This window comes from Vombatus ursinus, unplaced genomic scaffold (genome assembly GCF_900497805.2).
Source record: "Vombatus ursinus unplaced genomic scaffold, bare-nosed wombat genome assembly UNPS02014821.1, whole genome shotgun sequence".
Classification (NCBI taxonomy): domain Eukaryota; kingdom Metazoa; phylum Chordata; class Mammalia; order Diprotodontia; family Vombatidae; genus Vombatus; species Vombatus ursinus.
In genome coordinates this window covers 31,045,039-31,064,300 of record NW_020954599.1, presented here as the reverse complement: position 1 = coordinate 31,064,300, position 19,262 = coordinate 31,045,039, and the positions used below count along the sequence as shown (strand labels likewise).

The 19,262-nt window shown below is 36.0% G+C and overlaps 1 protein-coding gene across 2 annotated transcripts in view; it reads left to right on the top strand.

Moving 5' to 3' along the window:
• Positions 1-19,262, top strand: part of SNX25 (sorting nexin 25) — a 235,498-nt gene that overhangs the window by 44,309 nt on the left and 171,927 nt on the right. Inside the window, exon 3 of one of the 2 annotated variants that reach the window (XM_027837342.1) lies at positions 18,574-18,790. In XM_027837342.1, the coding sequence (XP_027693143.1) occupies positions 18,574-18,790 (217 nt within the window). Of the gene's footprint in view, positions 1-18,573; positions 18,791-19,262 lie in introns of those variants that run through there. The other variant, XM_027837343.1, reaches the window with a different exon arrangement.

Here is a 19,262-nt window from a genome sequence, read left to right as displayed (position 1 = left end):
GGTTGAGGAGTAAGAATAAAAGAATCTAAAGATTTTTTCTTAATCCTGAACCATTTTATCAAGCAAGCATTTGTAACGTAGAGGACTGATTACTCAGAAGACTCATGCCCTTGTGTTATAAATACTTTCATCAAGAAAAAAGTCAGAAGGCACTAGACATGAAGAATAGCAAACACCATCATAAAAAATGAAATGTACTTTTTCTTAATAGACAGGAATCATATTAAAGCAGTGCTCTAAATGATTCTAGGCTGCTTCCTTCTTCGGAATTCCATATTTTCTCCTGCAATATTCTGATATTACTATATGCCTGTGAGTCATGGATTTAGAGTCTCAGAAGAATCAACATTATAAGCCAGCCAAAGTATGATGGAAAGACAATGATGGGGGTGGGAATAGATTGTAGCAGAATACCAATGAAAATTTAGTGGCTAGAAGTGGCCTAAAGACATGTAGAACCAGAAATGGAGGGGAAGGTAGTCCTGTAGCAATGAACAAATGTTGCATTGAAATACAAGAAATATTAAATAGGAATACTGGAAAGTAGATGAAATACTGGAGAAATAATATGTAAAACAGCTTTATGTGATAAAAAATAATCTGCATGGTACCTGTGAATCAGAGTATTAAGATTCCCCTGGAGAACCTAACTTCTCAAATGAAGTAGGTATTCAGAAAATATGTGTTAATTTGTTAATTCAGCCAGATCCTGATTAGTACAAATAATGAATCCCTCCTAAAGTGATCCCATTATTTGAATTCATCCTGCATATTCCCATTGATTTGGAAACAATTGCTATAGTTTACATAATTATAACTTCAAATAGTTTGAAATCAAATACTTATGAGCACTTAATGCATTTCATTATTTGTGCTAATCAGGGCCTAGCTGCCCATAAGTGTTGCATAAGCTACCCCTAATGATCTGGTTGACACTTTTCCATCTGCATCAGGGCATTGAAGTAGTTTTTTTCCCCCCTATTATATGGTATTTCAGATAATTCTCTTTCCTCTTTCCTCATTAACTATGTCCCTTTTCCTTTCCCCCGTTTCACCGAGTCCTTAATAAAGGCAACGTCTTCTATTTGTCTTTTTAAAAAAATGTTTTATTATGTCTTCCTTTTTTTCTAATATCATTGTGAAAGAAATTATTATTAATAACCAAGGATTTGGAGAGATCCAGACTTTCCCTTTTTCTATAGTCTTCGTTTCAAAGTTCATTCTCTTGAAGGATATTACTGAAAATGAAATTGAATTAACTCTCTTCAGTCTTGGTAAGACCCCACCCAACCTTCTATTCAGATTTGGGTGGGGATAAATTCTTCGAATAGATTGCCCTAGGTTGGGCAATTGAGAAGTGAATGGCATAATCAAAGTTCATTAGAATAGGTCCAGCCCCTCGTTGTAATATTCATTCTCTCATTACTTGCTAACCAATCAGAGTCCATTGTCTCCCATTGTTCCTTCTCTCCACCCCCACACCCCCCCCCCAACTTTTCCAGGGCCATATAAGCCTTGAGCTGGCTGCCATGATTGTTTTTGGTATTTGAGAGTACAACTGACTTCATGTATTAAAATGCTAGCATTATTAATAAAATGGCTAATTACCCAGAAATTATCTCTCTTGAACACCACAACTGTCACTGATTCCCTTTCCCCTCCCATGTAGATCCCTCCCTTATAACAAATAAGTATGGTCAAGCAAATCAAGGCAACATATTGACCATGTCTGTAAATATATGCCTTATTTTCACACCTGTAGTCCACCACCTTTTGCTAGGAGAATTCCTTCTCTTTCACATAACTTTGTGAGTATTTTTGTCTGCTGTTAAAAATGTCTTTCTTCCTGTGCCTCTACCCCAATAGATAAACTGTATTGATGGAAAATACAGGCATCTTTTAGGATTCAGAGAAGGGTGTGTGTGTGTGAGTGTGTGTGTGTGTGTGTGTGTGTGTGTGGTGTAGGCTAAGTGTGGAGAGATGGGAAGAGAACATTAGAGAGTTCTAAAATCCCTTTTTTCCTCCAATGGAAAAAAAGAAAATTCAACTCGCAGGTATAATGCTTTGCTTTTAGGATGAAAATAGAGACCTAACTCCCATGTCATCCAGTATACCATTTAGATGAGGGAAGGTTTTTAAAGCAAATCTCATGCTACCCAATGGCTATGCTTATGGCTTGCCTTTTATTCTGCATGCTAACAATCTCACAGATGAAGCACATTTAGACAGCAAGTGCCCTTGACTTCAGAGACTTGAGGAAGTGAGATAACTTTTGTTTACACTGTACTTTTAAACATTTAAAGCCAGTGAATCAGCTCACACTATTAGTTTTGATTTGGTGCCTTTACCCTACTTTGCTTTTACAACAGCATTTTAAAAATTTTTTTCTATCACATTCTTAGACCAAATATTTTTCTGATTTATGTGCTGAATTTTTATGAACTTTGGGTAGAAGGGAAGAAGGTTGGTTTTTTTTTTCTTTTTTCATTTCAAGGTATTCCAGGTAGAGTTTATGCAATGACTGGGAACTTTACATTAATTATGTACTAATAAAATTTAGACTAGTTTCTTTTATCTATTTTAAATCATTTTTTGGTTTTTATATCACCATTATTTCCCAATAACCGAAGTAGGCTACTTTTAAGGAAAAAGAGTATTTTTTCAGGTGTACTATATATAGTGGTATCTTTTTTCCATCATCAATGATGGGATTATATTCATTGGTACTGGAGCTGCTTCTACCTACTGTGTTGTTATACTCTATTTTCCAAAAAGGGAAAAGGCCCTATTATTCATTCTATTAGGTGTTGTGGTTTAGTTGTGTCCAACTCACTGTGACTCCATTTAGAGTTTTCTAGGCAAAGACCCTGGAGTGCTTTGCCATTTCCTTTTTCCAGCTCATTTTACATATGAGGAAACTGAGGCAACTAGGGTTAAGTGACTTGCCCCCAGGGTCACACAGCTAGTAAGTGTCTCAGGCCTGTTTTGAACTCAGGTCCTCCTAACTCTAGGGCCTGTGCTATATCACACTGTGCTATGTTACTGCCCAGTAAGTGTTGTAGAGAACCTAAAGGATGGCAAAAAGATTTGCTTTTTTGATAACCTTGTCATCTTTCTGTACACAGTCAAACATTTGTTTCCATGAGGCACACTTTCCTGTTTAGTGAGCCTGGACCACCATTTCATGAGGCTAGGTGTATTCACTTGATATCCTCCAATGTCTCTAAGTTTTGTCTCTAGGTCTGTGATCCTATAATGTAAAATATGTCAGAGAAAGTAGTTTGGATATAGATTGTGAACAGCTTTAAATGCCAAATAGAGGGGTTTGTATTTTGTTACAGAGGAAATAGAGAGCTGAGGTTTTTTTTTTTTTTTTGGGAAACACTCAGGGTTAAGTGACTTGCCCAGGGTCATACAGCTCGTAAGCGTCAAGTGTCTGAGGCTGGATTTGTACTCAGGTCCTCCTGCCTCCAGGGCCAGCACTCAGCCATCTGAGTTTTATGAGCTGGGGAGTGACAGGGTCACTATACTTTAGGAATATCACTTTGGTAGTTGTGTGAACTATGGTTCAGGAAGGGGTGAGACTTGAAATAGGAAGAGCAATTACAATCACTCAGGCAAGAGATGATGAGTTCTTGAGCTAGAGTGTGATGGGTGTATGAGTAGAGAGAAGACTATGAATGAGATTGATGTTGTGGAGTAGAATTGACAATATTTGGGGGAACGACTAGATGGATATGTCAGAGGAAGAGTGATGAGTCAAGAATAAATCTCCTCTCTACAATACAAACAATTAAGAATAAAACCATAAATAAAACCACATGATGAGATCTAAGTTTTTAAAAGAAAAAAACTTTAACAAAATAAAGTTTTATGGTTTTTGTTGTTCTCATGTGGCTGTAGCCAATGTGTTTGCTCTTCTAATTTTCCTTTTGAGAAAGCAAATATTGAGACATTGTATCACTTATCATGAGTCATTCTATATTTTTTTTTGGTAATTTTCATATTTATCATTTCAAATCTTACAGTAATATTCCATTACATTGATGTAACCGCAATCTATTCCGCCATTATCTTGTTACTGGACCTCTAGATTGTCCTTAGATTTCCTCCATTACCTTCAAGAGGGTAATGTATTTCTACAAATGGGTCTTACTTGCCAGTTGGTAGCTTTAGCATAGTCCATATGAAAGACATTGATCACACTTGTGGCCCTAAAGGTACATTACTAGAGTGTCTTTCCAAAAGATTTTGTTGCGTAGATCTCCAACAGGATATGATAGCGTGTCTGTTTTATCAAACTTCTGTCCAGAAGTAAATTTTGCAACTTAAAGGTTTTTGCCAGTTGATGAATATAAGGCAGTGTTTCAAAAATTGTTTGACCCTGCACTTGACTATTGGAGTTTGAATACAATTTCATGTAATTCTTTACAATTCATATTTCCTGCTAGAAAATTATTAGTTATGTTTTTGTTGTTTATTCATTAAAGAATGATGGTTATTCTCATAGATTTGTTATAATTTCTTTATGGATTTATAAATGTCAGATTTTTGTTAGTTCTGTTTATCATAGGGCATTTTTCCTCACCTGCTTCTTTTCTTTTTATTTTGCATGTAATGTTTTCAGTTGTGCAAAATCCTTTTATTTTTCTGTAATAGATCCTTCATTTTTGTTGCCAACAATTTCTTCTGTTTTATAAATAAAAAGTTTGCCTTTCTACTATTGAGATAACTATTGTTAGTTGGGATTCTAATTTTTGTATGATTAAAAAAATTTTTTTTTAATCTATCCAACTGGAATTTATTTTCAGATATGGTGTAAAGTGTGAATATAAGCTTATTTCTTGTAATACAGTTCACCCCTACTTCATTTTAACTAAATAATGATTCTTTTCCAAATCTGAGGTTTATCAAACCTTAATGTCTTGTACGTATTTGGTTTTCAATTCTGTATTTTGTGCCATTGATCTATTTTTCTATTTTTAAAACCAGCGTAAAATAGTTTTGCTAATTACCACTTTATACTATATTTTCAAAGCCGAAATGGTAACTCCTGTGTCATACATTTTTGGGGAAGTTCCTCTTGATATTCTTGCCAATTTATTTTTCTTTATTTAATTAAACTTTATTTTCAATATAAATATATTTAAGTATATAAATATATTTAAGTATATAAATATATTTATATCTAAAATGTTTATTTTTTCCTCTTTTTTTTTTTACAAAAATACAAGGCTATCTTGATGTTATTTTGTTGTTGTTCAGTCATGTTCAACTCTTTGTGACCCTATTTTTTGGAGAGGAGGGGTGGGGAGAGGTTTCTTGACAAAGAGACTGGTAATTTGCCAGTTTGTCATTTCCTTCTCCAGCTCATTTGACAGATGAGGAACTGAGGCAACAGGGTTAAATGACTTACCCATGGTCACACAGCTACTAAGTGTGTGAGTCTGGATTTGAACTCCCAAAGATGAGTCTCCCTGACTCCAGGCCTGGCACTCTATCCACTGTGCCTCCTAGATGCTCCATCTTTATATTATACCTCCCTGGTATTAATGCAATGTGTTCAGATTTTGTGATTTTTTTGTTCTAGTATTAGGATCATAGGCTCATAGGCTCAAAGACTGGAAGAGACCTCAGGGGCCCCCTAATCCACACCCTTCATTTTACACATGAGAAAACTGAGGGCCAGAGAGTTAAATGACTTGTTTAAAGTCATATAGCTTATAAGAAGCAGAGCCAGAATTTGAACCCAAGTCCTCTGTGGAACCAGTTGTCTTTCAGCTATACTAGTCTATTTGCAAACATTTGTTTAATTTTTTATTTCTCTATTCATTAACGAGATGGGCTTGTAATTTTCATTTTTTGTGTTATCTTTGCCTAAACTTGGGATAAAATAAAAATCATGCAGAAATTGAATTAGGGAGCATATCATCTTTAGAAATAGTTTCTATAATTAAGAGATTATTTCTTCTTTGAAGTATGGGAAAAGCTACTTGTGAGTCTGGTCCTAGTATATTGTTATGGGGCAGTTAATTAATAGCTTATCCTTTGCTTCTGATATTAGCCTATTTAGTTTCTCATTTTTTGTTCAGTTTAGATATTTATATTTTTGTAAATACCATTTTTTTACCTTCTCATATTTGTTAACATATAGCTTAGCATAGTAATCTCTGATTATTAAAAATTTTTTCCATTCATTGCAGATCTTTTCAGAGATTTCAGATCTCTCCTTTCTCAACCTGCCAATTATTAATTTTATTAATCTTTTAAAATTAACAGTCTTATTTATCATTTTAATTTTTTTGCTTTATTCTGCCTTATTATTACTCATTTTCCTTCTAATACTTTCTTTTGCCATATTGCTATATTCCTTTTGCAGATTCAACTTGTTTAAATTTTCTATTATTAATATAAACATTCAAAGGCTGTTTTTGCCTCTGAGTAGTACAGTGACTTCAGTATGTAGATTTTTATTTGCATTTGTATTGTTCAATATTGAAGATTGTTTTTATCCTTTTGGTTATTTCTTCTTTAACTCCGACATTGTTTTTTTTTTAAATTTTAAAAATTCCATGTAGACGTGCAATTTTCAATTTTAATACCATTTGCCAATGAAATATCTCATTTTATTGTTATTTTCTAGAAATATAATATATTATAATTCTGCCATTGTAAATTTCTTAGAATTTTTTGGTGACTAAGAACATGGTAAAATTGCATGACCTTGCTTTGCACTTAAAATATATTCCTTGATTAAATGCTCTCTATATGGCTATCAAAAGTCTTTTCCCCCAAAACATTGTTTAAATCTGTAATTTCTTTCTTTATATTTTTATTACATATCAATCGTAGTATGTTGCAATCTTTTATTATTGTCTAGTTCTTTATGGACAAATATTAACTTTGCCTTCATAAACCTAACTGCTATGTTATTGGGCATATACATATTCAAAATTGATACAATTTTATTATCTATCATGACTTTAAACATGATATAATTAACTTGTTTATCTCTTTTCATACTTCATGGTTGGAATTCAACTTTGGAATTGCATTGAAGATGTCTGACATTTTCTGAGCTATTTCGATCATGATAAATTTTATTCAGCTAATTTAATTGAAATCGGTCTACCTCTTTTCTTGTTAGATTTCCTCTATATAATCTAATTGTTAAATTTGGATTTTTGACCCTTTACATTGTAACATATTGTAATATATGTATTGAAATATTCATACCCCCCTTTCCTTTTATGGACAAAGTGAATCTATTTAATTTAGTTTTATAGTTACTATATTTAACTTTTCCCCTACTACCCATCCATAAAATGGTCATTTTTTTGTCAGAAATTTTTTCAAAATTTGTCAAATTTTCCTATTTTAATATTTCAATAACGTAACCAAAATGACACGTAGGACTCCTCTAGGTTACGCCACCATCTCACACTCCCAAATTCGGCCCCTAGAGGACAACTACACCCAGGTTCAAGATACTCTTTGGATCTGTACTCCTAAAACTCCAGCCAATGAGCCCTCATGGTGGGGAATTAGTAGTAAACACAATTAGCTAAAAGTATCCAGTCTTTGAGATAAATGTTTTGCTTATATAGAGAGCACTTTTAAAAAACATAATTCTTTTTTGCTTTTCTTCTTCCAGATTTTCTTTTACTTCTGATTATATGTATTCCCAAACAGTTGTTCTTTCTTTTGATTTTGTAGAAAGACTGACCACAGTGGATTCATGTTTTTGTATTCTGCCATTTATTTTTGCTGTGCATGACAAAAATTCTGCTCTGATGATTTGTATTTCTCTCTTGAACAGATCAAGAACATCCTTTGGTTCCTTGTTCTATTGGAATTTCACAAGGTCTTCTGTCTCATCATGTGTTAAATTTCCTTTGTCTTGCAGTATTTTCTTAGAGATGTTTGGATTCATTTGGATGTCCTGGAGGCCATCTTCTCTTCTGTTTTATAATCTGTTTTTTAAATGAGATTTGTTTTTTTTTTTGCTCTTGAGATATATAGTAATTCAATCTTTTCCCTTTTATTTCTCTTTCTGACTCCTTTCTCTTTGATTGTAGATCACTTGTGGAACCCAAAGCTATCTAAGCCTTCTCCCATGTTAGGGAATTCAATTTCCATTGGCCTTACCCCTTGCCCTAAGTGACTTCTTGGAGGATGGAATTGGTCCCAGGTAGATGCCAGTCCTCTTTCCTTCAGACATGGGGGAGCCCTACATCAACTTTAGCACTCCTGCCTTTGTTCCCTCTGTTATTTAGTTCTCTGGCTGAATACTGCTGTTGTGTAGTATGCTACCACTCAAGACAGAGGCTGCTCTATACATTCTTTCCTATATCTTTATCTCTTCTGCATGGGAGGATTGGGGAGGGCAATGAAAGAATTGTATTTTGTTGTTCGTTGCCACACGGTGGTAGGGATGAAGGTCAGGTTGGGTTTCTGTGAGAGTCTACAGCAACAGCAAAGAGAATACTGACTTTATTCCAGAGCACAAGCCCAAGCTCAGGTTGTGTTGCCCTACTTTATCAAGGGGACTGGTGGGGAAGGGACTGCTCAACAGGGTTTAGGGATCTGCCTTCTCTGGTGTTAATAATCAATAAGCAAACTTTTTAGTGCCTTGGTCGGTGGAGGCAGATGCAATTCCTTTACCCCTTGTGCATAACTTTTATTTGGCAGAACTTTAAGAGTTTGGGAGAATTGAATTCCTTGCTTCCTTGTTGCTCATGGGACCCAGACAATTACCTAAATGCAAAAACATTTACTGAGATAGCATTGTAAGAACAGTAGTAACAAAATGTTATCATCATTCCTCTGGGGTTTATTCTTCCCCAACTATACATAGTAAGAGATTTCCCTCTCTAAATTGGGGTCTGGGTCATGGGCATTATAATATTATCTTGATTACTCTTCTTTCATATACTTCTTGCCTGGATCCACATATGGATTTGTTTAACTTGAGACAAAATGTCAGTGGCAGATGACTTTATGTTTCTCCCTGTCATATTTCCTTGATCTGTGGAGACTTTTCCTGACTTTGGATTTTTTGCTCTAACTCTTAGTTCACAAGTTTCTGCCTTTCCATCAGGATGAGTTTTCTTTGGAAGCTCTTGGCTTTTTGTTTACCTGCTTGGATCTCCTTAGACCATACCTCCCACTCTCTTCTCCTTTTTCCTTGGTTTCCCCTCTCCTCTGAGAGAAATGATTATTTCTCTTTTATATTAATAACTAATTATTGAATTAGGACTAAGGTTTCCCTCCTCCCTATTTCCTCATTCAGAAATGACCTCTTTGAAATACATGAATGACAATGAAATGAAATCTTGGACAAAATCAGGAAAACTTAGATCTGATAAAAAGATAGAGAAATTCTAGTTTAGGTGAATTGGTGGATAAAAGCCCCTTGGCTTTTAGTCAGACAGGTCTTGGTGGAAGTGGATTCTTCCATTTGTCTTGACTACCCTAGAAGGGGTGGTACGGGTATAGATAAGTCTTTTTGACCAAGACTGAGTGATCAGAGTCACAGCCTCCAGACCCTAATTAAAATAAGCCTATCTCTCATTATAATATTCATTATCTCATTACTTGTTAACTACTCAGAGTTGATTTCCACCCTCAGGAACACCCACTCTTACAAAGGCATATAAACATTGAATGAGTTCCATGAGGGGCCTTTGGCATGTGACGTGCCACTGACCACTTTTCTTAATTATCTACTAGCAATAATTAGTAAAATGATTAATTACCCATAAACAATGTCTCTTGAACTTTTTATGTCACATCTTCCTGCCTCCAGGTTTCATGATTGTGGCTGATTGCTGGCATTTATGGGCAGACCCTCATTCCCTTTTTAGATCGTATTTCACCTTCTGATTTCCCTCTGCATCTAAAAATCAGTATAGTATCAGAAGAGCAGATGACGAGGGAATAGGATCCCAGGGACCGTAAAAATCCCTATCAACAAGGGCAGAAATTCATTGAGATCTGCATATGAATAGTAGTGTTTGGCTGGTATTTGCTTTTTCAGAGCACAGATGTGAGATGTGAGTGTTTTCCAAAGGAGAAAGTGATTCAGCATTTCATACTGGGGTACTTGTGGTTATGCCCTGGATGACCTCTCAGTATCTCTGGGAGCAAGGCAGGACAACATAGGCTTATTTGAGTGGCAGTATCACTTAGATGTCTATTGACAGTCAGTTATTATGTCTTTAGAAGAAAGGTCCATTGCTTCACTTGGATGATAAGTGGTCCTTTCATTTTAGGTCCTACTTTGTATTGTGTATGTGTGCTCATGTGTATTTCATTTAACAAAGAAAGGACTATAAAATCATTTGAGATTATGAATTTCTATTAGTCTTCAAGTATTGACCCAAGGAGGTTAGATTTTTATTTTAAATTTCTTATTCACAGATGTGTTTGTGTATCTGGGCTTATTTACATAATGCATCTTCAGAATCAAGACTTCATTCTGTTTCCTTTTATATTGATGCTATTCAGAATGTAAATTGCTTTGAGGGGGAAGGGAGGATGTTGATGAGATAATGATTGCTATTGAATACAACAAGCATTGTTAGGAGACTACTATATATAAGACATGGAGATATAAAGATAGAATGAAAAGCAGTTCCTGCCCTCAAAGGGCTTACATTCTATTGATAAGATACAACATGTAAGCCTGATATGTGTGTGTATAACAAATTGAGAAAGTTTAAATCAGAATAATTCAGAGACGGCAGACCCCTTTAGCATGTGAGCTAATCCTTGAAGGAAACTAGGGGTTTTTTAGAAACCAACTTGAGGAAGGAGTGCATTCCAGGCACAGGGGGGCAGTGCCTGCGCAGAGATGTCAGAGATGGAGTGTAGACTCTGGAAACAAGGAATGGAGAATGCATGAAGGTTAGTAATGTGCAGTGAGTGTGGAAAGGTAGGCAGAAGCAGATTGAGAAGGACTTTTAATGACCAAAAGAGGAACTGGTATTTTATCTTAGAGGCAATAGGAAACCACTAAACATTCTTGAGCAAGGGAATGGCATAGTAATACCTACTTCAGGAAGATGATTTTGATAGGTGTTGGGAGGATGGATTTGAGAGGAGACATGCTAAGTTGAAGGCTGAATCTAGGGTACAATCTAGAGAGTGAGTAAGGGGTCAGCGGGAGAAGTGGTATTTAAAAAGTTTGGCTCCTGGTATTGAGAGTGGTTGTGCTCAGGCACGAGCAGCTAGGTGGCACCATAGTGCATAGAGGGCCAGACTTGGAGTCAGGAAGACGCATCTTCTTGAGTTAAAATCTGGCCTCAGATACTTACTAGCTATTTTACCTTGGGCAAATCACTTAACCTTGTTTGCCTCAGTTTCCTCATCAGTAAAAATGAGCTGCAGAAGGAAGTGGCAAACCACTGTAGTATCTCTGCCAAGAAAACCCATTCACAAAACCCTTGGACCTCCTTTATATTGGATTGGATTGGATTTGTATTGGATTGGATCTCATATGCCAAAAATCCCTCATGGAACCCACTCAATGTTTACATGCCTTTGGAAGAGTGGGTGTTCCTGAGGGTGAAAATCAACTCTGATTGGTTAACAAGAATTGATAGAATGAATATTATAATGAGAAAGATGGACTTGTTCTAATGAGGATCTAGAGGACGTGACTGATCACTCAGTGTTGGTCAAAGAGACTTATCTATACCCATACCACCCCATCTCGGGTGATCTAGACAAAAGGAGGAATCTACGTCCACCCAGAACTGTCTGACTAAAACCCAATGGGTTTTATCCACCAATTCCCCTAAACTAGAATTTCTCTATCTCTTGATCAGATCTAAGTTTTCCTGGTTTTGCCCAAGATTTCATATCGTTATCAGCCCTATACTTCAAAGGCTTTACAAAGCTCTTTGGATCTCCTTTCCAAAGACAGGACTGAACAACAACAAAAATGCTCAAGCATAAATTTTCAGAAATTACTGTCTGATAGCACAGAACCTGGCCCATAGCAGGAGCTTAATGATAAATGTTTACTGACTGACTGATCAAATGTCTGATAAAATCTATATAGGAGATTCCAGAGCAATATTCATTTACACACACACACACACACATCTTTGATACAACTCAATTCAACAAACTACTATTAAAACATCTTCTATGTCCAAGGCATAGCCCCCAAACTTGATTTTGGGGATATACAAATAAAGTTCTAGCTTTTAACAAGGAATTTTTATTTTGAGTTCATAGGGACATAGATATCTGGGTTTGGACTCAGAGGAAAAAATTCAAATCCTATCCCTGCTACTTACTCCCTGTGTGACCCAGGCCCAGACATTTAATCATCCTGAGTCTTCATTTCTTCATTCATAAAATGAAAGAGTTGGTAAATGATCTCTAAGTTTCCTTCCAACCCTAAACCTGGGATCCTGTATACAGAATTACATGCCTAAGACATTGGTATAGATGATGATATACTTTAGAACAAACCTTTTATTTTTTAAAAGTTAATATTGGCTTGGAATACAGCTCATCATGCTGCAAGCATCATATCATAAAATTTTAGAGTTCAAAGGGACCATTGATTGGGATCATTTAATGCTAGGTCCAAACTCTCATGAGAGATTATCTCTTGGTCAAGGACATATGATCATTTAGTGGTCAAGCTAGGGTAGAGATTGCCAGTACAGTTCTATTTCCATTACGCCAAAATGTCTCTTATCACATGCAATTATATTTTGGGGGGAATATCTTGTTTTTACATATCAAGCATTTATAGTGTACTCCTACTTTGTGAGAAGTCTCTTGTAGCAAAGTAAAACAGTTAAGTAAAACTAAAATTATCTGAAAATCATCTGAAAGTGTATATAATATATTACATTTGTAGCATCCCTTCCATTTTGCTATTTCAAAACAAAACAAAACAGAAATTATTTTTCTTTCCTTTCTATCCCCTGCCCCATTGGGAAAAAAAGAAAAGCACAAATTTCTTGTAATAATTTTCTTGCACAGTCAAGCACAAACAAATGCCCTTTATGGTCACATACACATACACATACACAAATATGTATCTATACATGCATATATCTATATCTATATCTATCTTTCTAAATTCTATACCCTAAATTTATTACTTCTATATAATGGATAACAGATTTTATCACCTTAGAGAGAAAGGAAGAGAGAGAGGAAGATAGAGACAAATAGAAAGATGCTTCCATTTTCAAAGTATGTTTGAGAGTTATTTGATTTCCTGCTTATTATAAGTGCTACTGGATGATAACTGTTGTAGTTTAATAGCAAATGGGATCATGACATGTAGAGCTCAAATAGAATCTTTGGAGAATAAGAAGCTGAATTCAACTGATCAAATCTCATTATGTCTGTATAAAGAGATCGTATAAGGAGATGGGACTTTAAAATTCACATTCTAGTCTATGTGTGCCATGGTAGAGGAAATAGATTTCTTTTGTTTGCCCCCATACAAGGCAAAATCAGGGCCCAATGAGTAGAAGATACAGATTATCAAATTTGGGCTTTGTTTCTTGAAAAATGTCCTAATACTGAGAGCTCTCCCAAAGTGATATGCTATCCCATGAAGTAATAAGCTCCTTATTCCAATATGTTGATTAAGCATGAATGACGTATGGGGATTCCAATTTCTGTGCAGGTTGTTGACATTGACTTCTCTGAGATGCTAGGATTTTATGAAAGGACCTGTGACCTGACAACTGATCATTTAGAGTTTCATACACAAATAACATAAATGTTTCACTTTAATATTAAGATATACACTATATTTGTATATTATACAAGGGCACCCTGCAAGTCTTTGAGTAGTTTACACACAGTCTCTTAATTACTCATATGATATATTTGTTTAATTTAGAGAGGAGACGACTATCACTGCTCATTGAAATCCAGGTGCCCAGACTCAGTTTCCCATTCATGTAGTTTTATCAGGTAAAGGTGTCTTTTAGGAAAGGTCTCTAAGAAGCCACTTTCCATTACTTTTCTAGTATTGGTGGATTTATAACCTTCAAGTACTTGCTTGGGCATATCAATAATATCTGGACATGGTCCCAAATCTTTCATTTGAAAGATTTGATTATGGGATAAGGATAGGTTCTGGACCCATTATTTCATTGGTATAGGGAGCTCTACTAATGTAGATCAGCTCCTTCTCTTCAATTTATAATCTTCAAGAGCTGCCTGGAGGCACTGAGGAGTTCACTCTCTTGCCCAGATTCATAAAGACAACATATGTCAAATTCAGTATTTGGATCCAGGCCTTCCTTGCCCTCTTTCCAGTATTTTGTTGTTCATTGGTTTCAGTCATGTCTGAGTCTTCATGACCCCATTTTTGTTTGTTTGTTTGTTTGTTTGTTTGGAAAAGATACTTGGAGTGGTTTGCCACTTCCTTTTCCAGGTCATTTGACAGTTGGGGAAACTGAAGCAAACAGGGTTAAGTGATTTACCCAGGGTCACACAGCTAGTAAGTGTCTAAGGCAGGATTTAAGATGAGTCTTCCTGACTCCAGTACTCTATCCACTATGCAACCTTGCTGCCCCCTACCCAGTATACCACACTGATTAATTAAATGAAACATATCTTTGTGTCAGAGAACGGGATCAATGCGGAACCCATCTATATTTCCTTGGATTGTTACGAAGAGCAAATCATATGTGTATGTAAAGTATTTTGAAAAAATAAACTGCCGTATCATTTCTGAACTTGTATTATAATCATCAGTTAGTTGAAGAATTAAATTAAGTTGAATTAATTAAAAAATTAAACCTTTGGAAAGATTAAAATAAATGTACTGTCTAGGAACAAGGACCATAGATTTAGATCCACAAGGGACCTCAGAGATAATCACGTGTGCTCTGTGTCATGTACTTTTTGTATACTCTTGTTCACTTTGTCTGTCCTGTGCCTGTCTCCCCCCACCCCCTTCACCCCCAGTAGAATAGATAAGCTCCTTAAGGTGGAGAACAGTTTCATTTTTTAAAAAAAATTTTAAATTTTTTTTTGCTTTTTTAGTGAGGCAATTGGGGTTAAGTGACTTGCCCAGGGTCACATAGCTAGTAAATATCAAGTATCTGAGGCCTAATTTGAACTCAGGTCCTCCTGACTCCAAGGCCAGAGCTTTATCCACTGTGCCACCTCACTGCCCCAACTGTTTCATTTTTAGCACTGTTTCCAGCACCCAGTCCTATGACTTGCACATGATAGATATTTTAAAAAATGTTTGAATTGAATTGAATTCCTTATCGCCTTCATTTTATGGATGTGGAGAATAAGGTCCAAGGAGCCTGAGACTTTCCCAAGGTCACATTCGGTATCCTAGTGTTCTCAAAGAGTTATGAATTCTCTTTGTGTGTTTAACTTGCTGGTTATCAGGAAGAGACGCAGACACTGGGAAGAGAGCTTTATTTTAAAATATAACTTAATTCACTTTTATCAAAGTCATTTGAAGAATAGTTTAAGATGCCATAAATCTTAGAGCAGTCTAGCCACATCTCATATCTGTATCCTACACATTGAAGAATATATTGTTTATTATTTATGTGTGCAGAACTTTTCTTTACTGTGCTTATCTAAACAGAATACAGGGGAAAAAAATTCCTATTGCTTCCTATCCCTCTTGCATGTCTCCATCTGTAATCCTTTCAACATCTATTCAGATTGCACATTTAGGGTTTGGCAACCCTCTATAAAACTCAGACAACTTATATGTTCCATTCACATTGTCATCAATACATAAGCCATGATGGATCTACTGAATTAAATTCAAGGAACATTTATTAAGCATCTACACAGCTAAGTATTGAGGATGAAGATAGGAGGACAAAATCAGCTCTCAAGGATCTTCCCTTCTACTGGGGAAAGAAAGTTGGATATAACATGTACACAATTAAGTAAATGCAAAGTAATATAAAGGAATTTCAAGATGGAGAGAATCTTAACATATACGTGAGAGAAACGATTATTAAATAACCAAATATTGGGGAGATCCAGGATTTTTTCCTTTCCTCATTTGGAGATTAGGTCAAAGCTTAGTTTTCTGAAGGGCAGGGTGGATGATGAGATGAAATCTTGGAATTGTTACCCCACTCAACTAAGAGAACCCCACAAAGAATTTAATCTAAGGTGAATTCTGGCTTATTGTGTTCCACTCACCCAGGTCTGAGTAGAGGTAGATCCTTTGTCTAGATTGCGCAAGGCTAGAGGTGTCTAGAATGGAGGGTGATTGAATTCATGTACCCTCATTAGAATGGTTCCACTTCTCATTAAAATATTCATTCTTCTCATTATTTGTTAACCACACAGAGTTGATCACCACCCTCAGAAACACCCACTCTTCCAAGGGCATATGAATATAGAATGGGTTCATGAAGGGTCTTTGGCATTCTAGAGTGCCATTGGCCACTTTTAGTAATTATATGCTAGCATGATTAATTACCCCAAAACTATGATTGAGAGATTGAACTTTTCACATGTTACATGGGACAATCAGAAAAGACTTCAAGTAGGAGTTGGTACCTGAGTTGTGCTTTGAAGGAAGCCAGGGATTCTATAAGGCAGAGATGAGAAAGAAGTGGATTTTATTAATGAGAGAGAGTATACAAAGGCATGGAGGTGGGAGGTATAATGTTGTGTATGAGGAAACCACTAGCAGGCTAATTTGACTAGACTCAAGTATGTGAGAGGAAGCAATATAAAATAAGACTGGAAAGATAGGTGAGAGCCAGATTATGTAGGGCTTGTAGTTAAAGACTTTTTTAGAAGGTTTTGTTCTATATTATAAATGTTGACCATTATCACCATCTTTGTCATCATTATTAATCTCACTCTCATCCTTATTTTTGTTATTCTTGGGCTTCATATTCTGTCTTTGACCAGTGGATAGTAAGGTCGATACTTTGCACATGGACTGTGTAAAGTGTAGGATCAATTTGCACAAGTATCTCAATAAGCAGTGGTTAAATGAATGAAAATATAGTGGAAATGTCAGCTCTGTCCAGTTATTCTCAAGTGTGTGGCTATCTAGTGTCTTTGGTAGGAGGGACACTGAGCCAGCAGGGTGTTATTTTTCTCTATGCATTTCTCCTGATAACAAAGGTATTAATCCTTCCAGAATTCTATATGTGTATGACTATTAATTTGATGCTGTGTGCCAAGAGAAGCCCAAATGGGGTCATGGAGAGTTGGACACGACTGAAATGACTAAACAACAACAATAAAAAATATGTTGTAAGCCGTGAGATCACACTGTGAGATACAAATTTGTAAATGGATGTTGAGGATGTATGTCTGCTGCTTTGGAAATTCTGGGAAGTTACAAACACCCCAGATTTACCTTGATGGTTGATATGGGTGAGAGAAAAAAACAATCACAGAATATTAAAGCAAGCATAATGCTTGTTTTGCACTACAGACGTGAATTCTTCTTAGGTTTAGCATAAATTCTAAGTGGCTTAACCACTTTGATTCCCTGTCACTCCCTCACCATCCTTTTAAACCATCCTTTTATCCCCGTAAGCTTCTGAACCAGTGACTCAAAGACCAGTTGATGAAAACTTAGATTTGTAGATGGAGAATGTTTGCTCATCTGTTAAATGAGGTTGTTGGATTACGTTATCCCTAGATGACTTCTGGCTCTAACATTCTTTGGTTTATGATAAACAAATGGTTTTAGATCCACGATTCAGCTGGATTTATCACGTAAAATGCTAAGTGTGTGATAAATACAGGCCTCTTTTTTCTTCAGTATTCCTAGAGATTAAAAACTGCATAGAAATAAAATCAAACTTGTAAATGCCTATTAGTTAATACTAATAAACAATATTCAGTAAAATTTCAGTAATCCAGAAGTCAGCTTTGCTATCACTTCAAGAATTCAAGAAGGGACCAAGCCAACAAGTTAAAGAACAAATAAAGCATCTTTGAACAGGAAGCAATGGGAGGAAAAACCTCGCTGAAAAGATCCTGAAGTCTTAGTGATTAGACCTGATACCTTGTGATTGCTTGGTTTTCTTCATTGGTCAGGTGACAGAAATAGAAGAGGTTAGAATGAGAAAAGAGGAAATTGTAGAGAGGGAGAAAAAGAGACAGTGGGGCATAGAAATAGATCAGAAGATGGAACTAAGATTGGAAGTAGGTCATATAAAAATATTTAGAGTAGCTCTTTCTGTGGTGGGAAAAAACCCCCCAAAACCAAAACCATCTACAGACTAAGAGGGTGTCCGGCGCTGGAAGAATGACTGAATAAGTTATGGTTTATGAATATGATGAACAGTATATCTCCATATGATGTTTCTTTTGTAATCCTATGGATTTTATTTCATGTTTTTTAAAAAAATATTCTGAGAAGGGGCCCATAGGCTTCTCCAGACTGCCCAAGGGGTCCAGAACACAGAAAAAGGTGAAGGATCATTGCTTTAGACTATCTGTGTGTTGTAAGCAGCAACTATTCCACAGGAGGTAATAGGACACCTCTAGAAATGGTCATTGTGATTCTGCTGTGTCTGCATTGCCAAGTTTGATCTATGGTTTTGTTTTTTCCTTTGGTAGTGTTTGACTACAGTTATAGAGACTACATTCTGTCCTGGTACGGGAACCTCAGCAGAGATGAGGGGCAGCTGTACCACCTGCTCTCCGAAGATTTTTGGGAAGTCGCCAAACAGCTGCGCCACAGACTGAGTCATGTGGATGTGGTGAAAGTTGTCTGTAGTGATGTTGTCAAGACTTTGCTCACCCATTTCTGTGACCTCAAAGCTGCCCATGCCAGGTAATACCTTTGAGCTGGAAAAAAAGATACCCAGGGCCTTTGTTTTCTGTTTCTTCTTGTTGGGTTGGGAATCAAAATGTTCCAACAGGTCACAGTGCCTCTCATGTGTACTTGAGTTCAGAATAAGAATGCATGTTGGTCTGAGGGTGGGTGTACAGTTGTATGGGTGTATTTTGTTTCTAATTTTATGACAGTTTCCAAATCAGTTTTTAAAAAGGGATTGGTTTTCCATAGCAGATGCTTTTCACATGAAAATATTCTCAGCATCATAGTTATTTATGAGAAAACCAGTTTTTACAACTATCTTGAGCATTGTTGAACACTTTGCAATTTTTAGTTAAATATAGTTCATTTTTCTTCTTATAGAACACTGTATTAAGAACTGCTTAGCATTATAACAGCTTGAAAACTGTTTCAGAGAAACTGCGTGTGATATTTAGAGATGGCATTTGAATGTGAGAATGTAAAAAAG